Raw genomic sequence first — 15,035 nt, forward strand, 5'->3', positions numbered from 1 at the left:
TAAACTAACTCTTCTGCAGTGTGTAGTGTGCGCGCATGCACGTGAGAGTGGAGCGAAAGAGCGAGAACGAGCGCAGTGTGTGAGTGAAGGCAGGGAGGCAGGCAGAGGAGGAGAGGAGCAGAGTACAGCAGAGACTCCGGCCCTGGAGACCAAAGCTACGGTCTCCCCCGTGTCCTCCGACCGCGGCCAACACTGTTTAACAGACGGGCTTCACTAGATACAACCAAGAGGTTTTAGTGCTTCCATGTAGTTTGTGTTGGAGTCTGAGTCTGAACAGCGTAGCCACACGCGAGCGCGCATGGGACACCGACCCGGATTGATTTATACGTGTAAGAAGTTACAAACAGTCCCTTTAAATCATTGTTGTGATTTTGCTCGGCATTTACCACACAAAGCTACCGGGAGCTCTGCTCAAAACATTTAGAATAGAGTTTCATCTCCACGCACTTTAACATTCTCTATAATCACTTAAACATGAGACATAAAGAGAGAGCAGCTGCTTGCTACCAATGTTAACATGAGTAAGGCCGTTCGTCAGGGAGCCACAGACACACTAGTGCTGCTGTGAAGAGATTGACAGAGCTGCTAGAGCCTCACATGTTTAGTCATGAGTTAGCCAAGGGCCAGAGAGATCCCAGAGGCAGCGATACACCCCAAAGGGACTAATTTAAAGCAGCAGCCCTCGTATGATATGTACACATCACGGCCAGCCTCGCTGTCAGAGGCCTCGCTGAGGGATCAGGACCTAGGATTAAGGCTGCTGCGTGGCTGAAGCTGAAATAGATACAGAGGAGACAAAGTGATCCGTTTTCATTCAGTCTCAGTGAGCATTGTGATGTTGAGTTGAATTTGTAAGATTCTAATAAGAAATCCTCTTTGTTGACAACAGAAAATGATCTCTTGACAACAAAGCAGGTGTGAGCCAGCTCTGGTCAGCACCCCGGCTAATGAAGTGATCTAATCCTAGACTCTGTGACCCTCTGACCCTCTTCCCACCTGGCAGCATACTGGTGGCATCATTCAGCCCATTACCCAGCGCCGGCCCTCAACTATTTGGTTCAAATAAAAACAATATTAAAGAAACGTAGTTAGCGTGACGTCACCCACTGGTTTGTGGACTGCCATTTGAAGATCTTGGTACTGTATTTGGTCAACACAGGTTAACGCGGAGTTAAAGGTCCCATATTGTCATGTCTTTTACATTATAAAGCAGGTTTAAGTGATTTATATAAATACTGTTAAATTATCAAAACGCCCAATATATTTCTGTCCATTTGTGATGTCACAAATATACAATAAATACACGGTTTTAAGCATAAACATTCTAAATGTGTCCCAGTTTATTTCCTGTTGCTGTGTATGTAAATAACATCAGCTGACAGGAAGTAAACATGGACCCAAGCTGTTGCCTAGCAACGCAATTCCAATGCAATTCCGTTGAAATGCACTAAAACGGAGCTTTCAGACAGAGGGTAAATACAGGTATATTCAGGCAGATAGTATGAGAAAAATAAAGTGTTTTTTTTTTTTTACATTACAGCATATAAACATGTTCTAGTAGAAACACAAAATACAAGTATGAACCTGAAAATTAGCACGATATGGGACCTTTAAAATAGTATTTAAAATAAAACAAAATAGCAGCATACTGCCAATGCCACGGCCTGACTCAGCCATGAAGCTGAAAGGGGACGTATGATGAAAAATTCCCTTTGTCAGTGCTTGGTCTCATCCATCTGGGTATCTGGAGTTCCTACCAACCCTCAAACTGTGAAATAAGACAACCAGTCAGTTTGTTTGTGGGCTGTTTAGATCAGAAAACGTGATTCAACAAGCCAATCGGAGGTGCTTCCCCTTCCTATGTCACATAAATACAGGCTCTTTATATATACAACACGTTCTCATCCCAACTCCTCACTATACGACCGCTTTGTCAAGCCCCTCGGTGTCACTTTAGGATTATACAATAAAACCACTATAGTCAGGTTTAGGACACATCTACATGGTTGGACTTAAAACTACGACAAACGTTGTGAACACGGGACACGAATGAACGGACCCATCCACCTCCCATCCCACCCGCCCGCCCTTAGTTTGTCTTTTCACTCTTTAAAGGTCCCATATCGTGCTCATTTTCAGGTTCATACTTGTATTTTGTGTTATTACAAGAACATGTTTACATGCTGTAATGTTAAAATAAACCCTTTATTTTCCTCATACTGTCTGCCTGAATATACCTGTATTTACCCTTTGTCTGAAACGCTCCATTTTAGTGCATTTCAACAGAATTGCAACGGAATTGGTCCATGTTTACTTCCTGTCAGCTGATGTTATTTACATAGGCCTACACTGCGACAGGAAATAAACTGGGACACATTTAGAATGTTTACATTTAAAACCCTGTAATGGTCCAAATATTGTAGATTTGTGACATCACAAATGGCTTGTTTCAAACGCTCAATTTCTGAATACGGGCTGTGTGTATTTCTCCATATATTGAGCATTTTGATAGTTAAACAATATTTATATAGCACTTAAACCTGCTTTATAATATAAAAGACATGAAAATCTCACTTTTTACAATATGGGACCTTTAAACTATCTCACCACAGTCACATGTTTTATGACCAAATACCTTCAAAACAAAGGGCATTCCCATCAGCCTCAGCTGGACTTTGAGTTTAGTGCTAATTAGCAAATGTTGCCATGCTAACAAGCTAAAGAAAGAAGGTTAGCATGGTAAACATTACTGTGTATCTGTTTAATGTCAGCATGTTAGCATTATCATTGTTAGCAGGTTAGCATGCTGATGTTAGCATTTAGCTCATAGCTCCACTGTGACTACCACAGCTTCACAGAGCCGCTAACATGGCCCTTGTTAGACATTTGGGAGGGATTTTTCCTTCATTCAAAGGTTTCAATAAGGTATGGAAATCTGAAACACTGTGCTCTGTTTCAATTTCACTGTTTTGTTCTGTTTTGTGTAGTTAGTGCCGTTAGGATGCACAAACAACTGAGATTTGGGAGTGAGATCATCACCACAATCAGTTTAGGCCTAGTGTTTAGTGAACCGGGCTTCAGAAACAAAGTTATGCACATGAACACATGATTGCTGCAGCTCAGATGGTAATATAAGTTATCAAAAATAATATTCAGGACATAGCAACAGAGAAGGTGAGGCAAATGTCTATTTCATGGATGTTATGAAGCAGTAACGTGCACAGCAATATTTAATTATCAGAAGGTAATGGATGGTGTGTAGACCATCACAGATGAATTATCAGGATATGAGATGCTTCTTTACAGAGGACCACTGTTAGTCTTTGGTTCATCAACTTTTCAGACTATTTCAGGAGGTTTTAGCATCAGTGTTACATATTTGGAACGGAACGTTTAATATTCTGAAAGAACAAGGAACAGCTTGTGTTGAAATGAGCCAAATGTTCATAACGTCGTGTTTCAAATGGTCCGTGTTGTCTCGGCTCTCGAGGTCCTCGTGTTCAAACACACATCGGTGTTGATGAGAGTTTCTTCAGCCTCCTCGTGATGACCTTTTATGGAGCTAGCAGACAGACGAGCCATCGGCTGGCAGAAAGGCCCCGTTGTGGTGATTTTCCATAACAAACAATATGGTATTATTAATAGTGCTCCCATATGGTGTCATCCAGGATGCCTGGATCTGTGTGTGTGAGAGAGAGAAAGAGAGAGGGGGAGGGACAGAGAGAGAGAGAGAGAGAGAGAGAGAGACAGACAGATAGAGAGAGAGACAGAGAGAGGGAGGGACAGAGAGAGAGAGAGAGAGAGAGAGAGAGAGAGAGACACAGACAGACAGACAGAGAGAGAGAGAGAGAGAGAGAGAGAGAAAGAGAGTGATCAGGAACCCTTTTCAGGCTTCATTCACCGAGGGAGCCGGGAGCCACGAGCCAGGCGAGTGCCAGAGAGAAGGAACATCTTTAAATATAAGAACACTGTTGGGCACTTTAAGCTGTATTATTTAGGGAAAATAAACAGAAATAAAATGAATATTGGATCAAAACACGTGTTCCGTGAATGTGTGATTGTGTGTGATACAGCTGTAGCTCAGTCAGTAGCAGAGATACTTGTGTATACTCACCACATGTTGTTTTTCTCTCCTCCACGGTGAACAATGAGTTCAGAGTCCAGAGTCCTGTCGAACTGAAGTGAATGGAGGCTGCGTTTAACGACAGGAAGCTCACTATTTAAAACACTTGCACATAAACGGTCTCACGCCTGCTCAGGCACGCCACAGCCTCGTCCGTGCCAGTAATATTCACGGGGAAGTGTTTTAAATAGTGATGTTCTAGTGAAGATGGATGTGTGGGGAAGTAGTGAGCATCCGACTGGATCAATGACACTTCTTATGGATTATTATTATTCAGCACCAGTTGTGTGAGAGTTTGTAAACGGATGTCTCCATATAGTTTTGCTGTTGATAAACGCAGCCGCCATTTCCTTCAATTCATCAAGACCTTTTCTCTGTTTTTGGATTCTCTGTTCACCGTGGAGGCCTAAGAGAAAAACTATTTAAGAATTCATGTTAGTAATTCAAATACAAATGATCATTTTGGGGGTGAAGTGTTCCTCTAAGGTGTTATATAATATAATATATGGTAAAGACTTAATGAGCTGTAACTAATGACATCACTAACAGTTAATAAATTGTTATGAAAAATCCCTTTGCCTGGTATTTATTCAATTTATTATTCATGTTATGTAGCATTTATAAGCAGTACATAAACAATGAATACATGAATAACACACTATAACGTGGCTGTAGGCAGGTACAAGTGTTTATTAATTAGTCAATGACTATAACTCCTCCAGATAATGACATTATAGTAAAACCTCTTAGTATTAAACATGTCAGAAACCATGCAGTTATAAATGATAATACATACTAAAGGCTCTCTCCCTGTATAATAAGCCTTCGTGTCGGCAGTTAGAAATGGTATTAAATCCTAAATAAGGGCTCGTTAGATCGAGTTTTAATAAGACACCAAGTGTGCAGGCCCAAATTGTTAATCAATGCACAAGTTCTCAATCCATCGGATGAACGTCCCTGATGGAGTAAAGAGCTATAAAGACTAATCAGCATGCCTGCTGGAGGAGGATAGACACCAGCCAGAGAGATCTTTCACAACCTGGCAACCCATAAGTTGTTCCTGTTAAAGGGACTGTTTGTAACTTCTTACACGTATAAATCAATCTGGGTCGGTGTCCCATGTGCGCTCGCGTGTGGCTACGCTGTTCAGACAAGACTCCAGCACAAACTACACGGAAGCACCAAACCGCAATCTCACTTCTATCTAGTGAAGCCCGTCTGTTAAACAGTGTTGGCCGCGGTCAGAGGACGCGGTGGAGACCGTAGCTTTGGTCTCCAGGACCGGAGTCTCTGCTGTACTCTGCTCCTCTGCCTGCCTGCCTTCACTCACACACCTCGCTCGTTCTCACTCCACTCTCACGTGCATGCGCGCACACTACACACTGCAGAAGAATTAGTTTAGCTCTGAGAATATCTAGAGAATGTACAGTGGACGTTTGTGCAGAAATAACTGCTGCAGCTCCTCCAGACCAACAGACGTTTCCCGTGTCTTGTGAAGTGACAGGGCTCCGCAGAGAGAAACGTTATCGTCCCCGACCAAACTCCGGTGTCTCCCCTGTTCCCTCCGGCCGCGGTCGGGAGGCTGAGGCAGGAAAAGCCAACACTAGGATCAACATTGATTCATGGAGAGACCTTCGTCTGGTCAGCTAACATTACTGCCAAGCAGCTGAAATATAGAGTGATATTGTGCTTTTAGCTGACGTGTGTCGCCTCACTGTTTTGAGCAATGCTCGTTCATGTCTATGTAGAGGCAACAGGACGCTGACTTTCGTTGATTTAATGGCCACAGGTGTCGCTGTTAACAAGCAATTTCTGATTCTTACAAACAGTCCCTTTAAAGCTTCAAACTGATCTATAAAGTAGTAGCATATAAGCAGAGCTGCAGCTGGGAACTGTAAAAGCCCCCTGTGAGGTACAAGTTCCCCCTGGCTGGGTACTGCTGACCTGAAACGACCCTATCCAGGACACGAGCCTCCGTCTGTCGACCAGCGTGCACGGTGATTTATTAACGTGGTGCTTTAGTACTCAGAAACGTGACAGCCTCGTAGATACGATCAGGGGGGAAAGTCCATGACCACAGAGGCTTACAGCTCCGAAGCGTCTTTATTTAGCAGGCAGAGGAAATCAGATGATGATAAGAATGTAGATTCTCTTGTAGATGAAGTTCCTGGAAATGACACTTTATCTGTTTAGTTTATCATTAAGAGCGTGTACTGCTAGATTTAGCAGGAAAGCATAATCTCTCAATCATATGCAAAAAAACTGAAAACAAAATCTGCATTAAAACACCTAAACAAAATAAATATGTATTTTATATGATTATTAAGTTCTTTTGTAAGGTAAAACGCTCAATATACAGAGAAATACACACAGAACGTATTAAGAAATTGTGCGTTTGAAACAAGCCGTTAGGATTTCTGTCCATTTGTGATGTCACAAATCTACAATATTTAGACCATTACACGGTTTTAAACATAAACATTCTAAATGTGTCCCAGTTTATTTCCTGTCGCAGTGTATGTAAATAACATCAGCTGACAGGAAGTTAACATGGACCATGTTAACCAGGAAAATTACAGCATGTAAACATGTTCTAGTAGAAACACAAAATACAAGTATGAACCTGAAAATGAGCACGATATGGGAACTTTAATATTTTTATACAAAGTACAGTAGGCTGGGTCTAAGACTGTATGTAACGCCAGCACAGAGGGCTTTGCGGTCCGCTTCAGTTGGCCGTATTAGTGTTTGTGTGACAGGCCTGGAGGTGTAGTAGGTCCAGGGTCAGCTGAAAGATGACCTTGGTTAGTGTAATGCCCCAAATATGCTGTTAAGCATGAGGGGGCCAAACAGGTTCAGGCCCCAGGCCAAGTTTGGGTCTCTGCCCCCCCCCCCCTCGGAGGTCGACACCGTCCCGGAAGCACCTGTGGGTTGCCAAGAGATTATTATATATTTATGTAAAGGGGGCTGAAGAAGGTCAGTGAAGTGGGTGAAAGGGGGATAAAACAGAGACATGAAATAGGGTCATGTCAAGAGAGTGGATGAGAAGAGATGCAGAGTTTTTATTCATGCTCTCGTTGCATGACAACATGAACAATGATACAACAATCATGTGAACTGTTCTCAGAAACACATCTGTTAACACTTTTTAATATAATATTGTAATATGTTTTATTGTTTTTGTTATGTTTTTTTTGTAATGCCACCTAATGCAGATTTTTTTAAATCAAAGATTAAATTACAAAGTCTATATAAAAATAACAAAATATATCAAAACGTTCAGCTCCTAAATGGCTTAACATGTATCACACCTTAACTGTTAAATGTTTATATATAATTAATATACATGCATCCTGCATCTATATCAAATGTCAGATGTGTTGCAATTGAGGGCAACATTTATCAGTGAAATCTTATCTTTTATGAAAAGTTTTCATTTTAGTTGACCAGCAAGTAATCAGGATCCACTGCTAAAACTCTCGACAGTATTCAGTAGTGTGTACAGCAGCAGAGGGAAACCTGGAAATAGCTGCTCTGCTTGTACTTCTAACTCTATGTGATTACTTGACACAACAGCGCCACCCCTGGCTGGAGGTCACAACATGCAACAGCAGCATGTTGCTCTCCACATGACATTAGACCAGGGGTCAGCAACCTTTACTATCAATAGAGTCATTTTAGGCAAAAAAAAGAAAAGAAAAAGAAATCTGTCTGGATCTGCAAAACATTTGATCATTGTGATGAAGGTAACACAGTTTATAGTCTAAGTATATAGTATATAAGTCTAATGAAGTGAGGGAGAGATTTCCAGATTAAAGTTATAATATTACGAGAAAAAAAGTCGTAATATTACGAGAATAAAGTCATAACTTTACGAGAAAAAAAGTTGTACCTTTACGAGAAAAAAGTCGTAATATTACGAGAATAAAGTCATAACTTTACGAGAAAAAAAGTTGTACCTTTACGAGAAAAAAGTCGGAATATTACGAGAATAAAGTCATAACTTTACAAGAAAAAAGAAAATAACACGTAAAATTACTACTTTATAATATTATGACTTTATTCACATAATATTACGACTTTTTTTTCTCGGAAACTTCTGACTTTATTCTCATAATATGTTTGTGTCCCATGTGTTACGTTTCACTCTCATTTTACAATCAGCTGATCGCTCGTGTCCCGTGTTCACAATGTTCGGTGTCATTTTCTCTTTACCGACGTCGTAGTTTTAAGCCCAACATGTTGTCTTTCCTAAACATAACTATAGTGCTTTTGTTGTCTGATCCTGAGCAAGTGTTTTTGTTTAATTCACAACATTAAGCATGTGTTTACTGCGACCGTAAAGTGACGCCGAGGGGTCTGACAAAGCGTGACAAGCTGGGATGAGAACGCGTTGAACATTCAGATGGTTAAAATGTTTTTTATATGAACATAGCAGGAGCTGACGCTGAACTCCAGCTGCACAGACTACACAGAGCAGAACTGTCTGCTGGAGAACAACTAGAATAAAAGAAAGCTAATTTGACAAATTCATAAATTCAAACAAACAAAAGAAACTAGAAATATACGCCTACTTCTGCCGCCATTGTTTGAACCACACCCATCTTCGAACTCAGCCTTCATTTTGATCTCAACTACACACCCGTAATGTCTCCTGACTCCATTTTACAGGATTGGGTTTACCGATATCGGGTATCGGGTCCGATATTGTGCTCATGTAGTCGTACTCGTACTCGCAAAACGGGTCCGATACAACAGCACCAATACCACTTTACAGCAGCGCGACATTAACCTCTTGTCACCATCTTTCGGGTCCTCACGCTCCACATCGCCGCCAGTGCGGGCGAGACGGGCCGGTGGTGCACCCGACCCCGCTGGGCTGGGATCCCACCTCAGACGGTACACGCCGGCCCTTACTTTAATTGCGTCACAGGGTTTTGCTTGCACCCTCTGACTCGCATGTGCGTTAGACTCCTTGGTCCGTGTTTCAAGACGGGTCGGGTGGGATGCCGACATCGCCACAGACCCCTGGCGCCTTTTACGTGGGCCGCGGCACTTTCCAAGCCGACCTAGAGCCGGTCGCGGTGCACCGCCTCGTATGCGGGACCCCCAGCCTGCCGTGTGTTGCTCACACCGTCCAGCTGGCTGTTAATGAGGGTCTTTTGGCCCAGAGAAGTACTCGTATCGGTACTCGGTATCGGCGAGTACCCAAATGTAAGTACTTGTACTTGTACTTGGTTAGAAAAGTTGTATCGGTGCATCCCTAGTGAAAAATACCAGCGTCGCGGCTGGTTAACTTGGTTCATAAATAAAGATGCATTCAGAAGATCTTCTTTGATTTAAAAACTGTTGTCCAATGTAACGAGCTATCTTTCAGTCATGTCACACCTAATAATTCATGAAACCAACAGTGGTTGAAAATAACTACAGTAGTACATTTATTCTGGCAGTGTACATTAGAGCCAGGTTGGTGCAGCAGAGGCAGACGTCCTGACTTATGGTCAAGATCCAGAACACATTCCCACAATACTGCCCTCTTCAGGCCTGGTATTAAAATGCGTCCTCAGTGGTCTGAACAGGGCCTACAAGTGTCCACTTCTGTCAAACTCCATGAGTCAAGTTTGTAATGCAGGCTTTCTGTTAAAAGACAAAGAGAACCTCACGTCATCAGTAAGGCTCCCTTTAGAGCCACACAAGACAGTAATAGTAGTAGTACTACCCCCCCGTCATGAGTAAACTGAATATAAATATATGTCAAATTTTTGGAGTGCCCCTTTAAGTACAATTTGAGATACTTCAACTCTACTTGAGTATTTACTGTACATTTGATGCAACTTTATACTTCTACTCCTCTACATTTCAGAGGGAAATATTGTACTTTTTACAGTTCTAGTTACTTTGCAGGTCAATATTCTGCATTCAAAACATATGATCTATAAAACTGCTGGATTGACCTGTTTTGGACTTCCCCCCTTATTAGAGCCAGAGCCCAACCAGGAGTAAGACCTGGTTCCATGTGAGCTCAGTATAAACTAACTAATTAAGTCTTAAAACTAGACACAGGAACCGTCTACAAGACAGGCCACAAAGATGAGTAATAACACTATTTACTGATGAAAGTATAGAGTTGTTAAAATCAGCTCTAAACATTAAAATCCTACTTACATTTAGCATCAGTAATATTCATCCAAAAATATAATGTATAATATAGTATTTTATTAATAATAATAATATGTATTTTGACTTTCAGTATGTTTAGTAAGTAAGCATTTTGCTTATAATACTTTATAATGCAGGACTTTGACTAAAGTGAAGGATGTGAGGACGCAGGAAGTCCAGCCTGTTGCTATCTGAATCCTGTCAACATTGACTCTAGGACACAGGCTTCCGAATAATGTCTCCATGATGTAAACACCATCACAGCCAATCACACGCCTGATAGCAGGCACCTATGACTGTATTTGTGACATGCTGTCCATGCATATAGAAGCTACAGATTATATAAAAATGCAGTCCGTTACTAAGTATTAGGCTGCACCTTGACCTCGCCATGCCCGGGATTATTCTGCTGTCTGCTGCTGCCCGATCCCATTCGCCTTCTTCAGCCAGTCCTTCTCCACATATGCTCTCACTTCCCCCGCTGTGCACCTCTTTCCTACATCTGGAGCCAGGAGCTTACCAAACATCTCCATGGCATCTGGAGTGAACCTTTTCCACAAAGGAGGAATGTCCTCCTCACTGTTAGGTCTCTCCGTTCTGCACCAGTCTGCGAACTCCTGGTAGAAGTCGTCCGAGTCCATGCAGCGCTCCCAGGGGAAGTAGCCCGTGAGGATGCAGAAGATGACCACCCCGAAGGCCCAGGTGTCCAGGCTTGGCTCCACGCTGAGTGGAGGAGCGGTCACTTCTTTCTGGCCCTCCATCAGAGCCACGGTACAAAGCTCTGGGGCCATGTAGGGCAGGGTTCCTGTGATGAAGCGTATCATAGTGCCTCTCTTCTGGGCCAGGCCAAAGTCTGCCAGCTTGACCTGGCAGCAGTGGTTGTCCAACAGGAGGATGTTTTCAGGCTTAACATCACGATGGACCAGGCCATGGCTGTGGATGAACTCCAAAGCACTGGCGATCTGGAGGACACAACGTTTTACCGAAGACTCCGGGATACCCACCTAGAACAATCAGACAAAGGAGGGATAGGGCTCTTTGTGTCATTTTCATTCATCAGGTGCCAGAATAAAAAGTGAGCACTCATCACGAAGCACCACAAAGAAAGAAAGAATGGATCCATGCCCCCCCCCCCCCTCCAGACTTTCAGACATACGCAGTCATCACACGCTGCGCTGTAATGTCATTAGCACAATGTCTTTAGTGAATGGGACCTTGAGATGGGACTGATAGCGATTGTGATGCCCAATTCATGCTGCTATCAGCGGCCGCAATCAATTCTTTGTGAATTCAGTCTGTTTGTCTTTTTTTGCCAGTGTTTGACTCACCTTAGGCTGGATGACAGCAAACAGGTCCCTCCCAATGACAAGCTCCTGGGCAAAGCAGTAGTGCTCATTGGACTGGAAGGCAATGCCAAAGAGGCCCACGATGCAGGGGTGACAGGACAGGTGTAAGGAGATGCAGTACTCTCGCAGAAAGCCCTGCAGCTTAGTCGAGGCTTTGGGCATCACTTTCAAGGCCATGGGAGTCCCTGCAGATCAGCCATACTTTACTTTGGCTATCATTATCAGTGTTCATGCACATCTGTCTTATTAAGAAATTAAGTATTACAGGTACTTATGATGACCTTAGGTATACTGTCATAATTATCTAATACACCGTTGCATGGCTTTTCTACAACCTTAAACTTCACCCAGGTCACACCAGGTCACACCAGGTCACACCAGAGGTCTGTACTACGAAGCAGGATTTGGCGTTCTCGTTTGTTAGGGTTAGTTAAACTAGATAACAAGAAGATACCCTGTGTATGTTGAACTGGCTTCGTAGTACAGGCCTCAGGTCACACCAGGTCACACCAGGTCACACCCATTCCCAGTTTTCAAATTTAAAGCCTCCAGGCCTCGAGCCAGCTCGTGCTCTGCATTCTGCTCTCTCCTTTGTCCCGTCATTGCTCCACTTTGGCTTGTCTCCACAAGAGTTCGAGGTTCCCATCCCGTCACCCATCTTATCTTTGTTTCAAATCGTACTTTTCCCACTCTCCTCTGTGACTGCCCTGTAAAGGTCCTTCCTTCCCTCTCCTTAGCTCTCTCTCTCCAGCTTCAACGTTGTGTCCTATGAATGACATTAAATTTGCTTTCCGTGGAAAGCTTTGGAAAGTTATTAATTTCCGTAGATTGGAATGCTCGCTCATTTTTGGGGATTTTCAGCAGACCTACACAAAATTGTAATTGGGCTGACAAAAAAATAAAACAAATTAAACACAAAACTAAAGAACGGCTAAAGCATGTGTTTTAGATTTGTTCTTTTCTTCCTACCCCAGGTGTCCTACGTTACTAACGCTGGGAGCATAAAACAAGTCAACTCCTTGTTTTTTTTCTGGGGAAAAAGTGGGCTTCAGATCAGCAAATGTTAAAGATTTTATGAATATGATTATATTACTGTATTTGGTGATAGAAAAGAAAGAAAAGAGATTAGAAATCAAAGTGCAGCCCCTACCCCTGAAGCGATGTGTGACCAGCAGCACTTTGCCGTATTTCCCCCGGCCGATCTCCTTGATGATGTTGAAATGTTCCCGGATCTCCAGCTGACCGAGGCTCTGCGCCGTCAGCTCCATCAGCTCGTCGATGAGGCTGCCGTCAGCGAGGCCCAGCTCGATCATCTACACCCACACACGGACGGGACACAACACTTCTCTCAGGGGTATGAACACAGAGATTTTAGACTGCTGTACGGACTAATATAGGAATATATTGTATCACAAAAAAAAACTGCATTCACTGATCAAATATTGTTTTATAGCTAACAGAAAAAATCACTACTTTATAAAAATAGCTTACTATTTAAATAAAATGGTTACTAAATAAAAAAACATGTCATAAACTCTGGCAACCTAAAGCTGCCCGTATGCAGGGGGTGAGGGTCAGCTGTGTGGGGGTGAGAAAGTGAGCGGGGTTTGATCGTCTCTCCAGCTCTGTTTGAACATTTTTGACACAATTATTTCACTTCATAAATGTCTTCCTGGAGAGACCACGTGGTCAGACAACACCTCGTACAAACTATCTGTTGGAGCATAACCTGACCATACGTGTGATTATCCCTAAATATGTATGTAATTACTAATGTCTCCAATTACTCAGGAAGTTTATTAGATTTTTTTTATTTAGTCTGACATGTAGAGTGACTTTTTTGTTTTTTTAAAGATCTGGTGACAAGCGACTACATTGGCTACTTTGACCCTTAAACCACCGTTAACGGGTCCTGGTCCTGGTGGCCTAGTGGGTAAGACGTGGACCATCTAACCGCAGCATCCTGGTTCCTTTCTGGCCGAGGATCAAGGATGAAGGGAAGCGTAAAATAGTAAGCTGACTTCCAATATTAGCCTCACTATTGCATACTATTTTCCTCTCTTTATTTCTTTTTTTCCAGGCTCTGGCAAAAACCTTTGTAGTCAGAAAAAGCTTCTTTTCTCCGAGAACTCTGTCCTCTGTATGTCCTCGGCCTTCTCTAGCACATTGTACTTAAAATTTAATTAATTTACTTTGCCTACAGTTTTGACATTTGTACATTTTATATTTTTTTTATCTTTCCATCTTTCTATTTTATCTCAAATTCTTAGTTTTCACACCAGTCTTTTAGTACAGCCGTAATGAGTATGCCACGCATGCACATGTCTCTGGTGTATACGGCAAATAAAACCTTTAATCTTTGTATTCTTGAATAATATTAAGTGTATATTAGATGTAGAAAAAGTTAAATTTTCAGTACACATTTGGCAAGTGGTAAATTGTACATAATTGATCAAAATATATATTATGTATGTTATTATATTATAGATTATAACATGCATATTGTGTTATACTGTTAATAGAATTTGCTATTATCAGCAGTAGCTGTAATAGCATTCAATAGTAGTAGTAGTAGTAGTTATGGGTATTACTTCATATTAACCATGATTAAATAATGATGTTTCACATCTTACCTTTTTTCAATTGGTGCCCAAAATAGTCACTGGAGTCTGAAAACCAAATATACAAAATTGCTGCTGGTGGTGGTGCTACTGGTGGTGGTGCTGCTGCTGCTGGTGTTGGTGGTGGTGCTGCTGGTGGTGGTGGTGCATGGATCAGTGTGCAGAGTGGACCTGAGAGCGTTTCACTGCCCAACACGCAGCTCTGCTCTGAAGTGCTGTGATGGGGACGGAGCCCACTTTGACAGCTGATTACAAACTGCCTTTGCAAAGGGCAAACACACACACACACATACACATACACACACACACACACACACTGGCCTACATACAGTATAATCAGCTACACACATGCATATGTACTGTAAGTATATGTAATGCATATGCATATGGAAAGCATTGACATAAAAGTGTTGACACAGACAGACAACTGTCATTCACACATTTTTTTATTTGGCAACTTGTTTGTACTCGACACATTCGTGGGTCTGTCACACTATATAATAAGCACACGTGCACACACACACACACACACACACACACACACACACACACACAGATTCACACACTGATGTCAGAGGCTGCCATACAAGGAGCCAACCAGCCCATCAGGATCTGATCTAAATACTCATTCACACACTGATTGTCCAGCCTTCAGGAGCAGTTTGGGGTTCAGTGTCTCGCTCTGAGCCACAGCCGCCCATACATGGCATAATAAACAGCATTCAGTGTAAAGTGCATTATCCTCATGTTTTGATGCTACCCAAAGAACAACATCTTTAAACAAGA

At 42.3% G+C, this 15,035-nt stretch overlaps 1 protein-coding gene across 1 annotated transcript; it reads right to left on the reverse strand.

The window, feature by feature from the left end:
• Positions 1-9,903: 9,903 nt before the first annotated feature.
• On the reverse strand, positions 9,904-14,787 carry si:dkey-8e10.3 (serine/threonine-protein kinase SBK1). Its single transcript, XM_037771682.1, has 4 exons — positions 14,262-14,787; positions 12,779-12,941; positions 11,611-11,813; positions 9,904-11,286 (listed from the first exon to the last, which is right to left on the reverse strand). The coding sequence occupies exons 2-4, from the start codon at positions 12,939-12,941 to the stop codon at positions 10,684-10,686; spliced, it is 969 nt and encodes a 322-aa protein (XP_037627610.1). The 5' UTR covers positions 14,262-14,787; the 3' UTR covers positions 9,904-10,683.
• Positions 14,788-15,035: the final 248 nt, after the last annotated feature.

Source organism: Sebastes umbrosus, chromosome 6 (assembly GCF_015220745.1).
Source record: "Sebastes umbrosus isolate fSebUmb1 chromosome 6, fSebUmb1.pri, whole genome shotgun sequence".
Lineage (NCBI taxonomy): Eukaryota > Metazoa > Chordata > Actinopteri > Perciformes > Sebastidae > Sebastes > Sebastes umbrosus.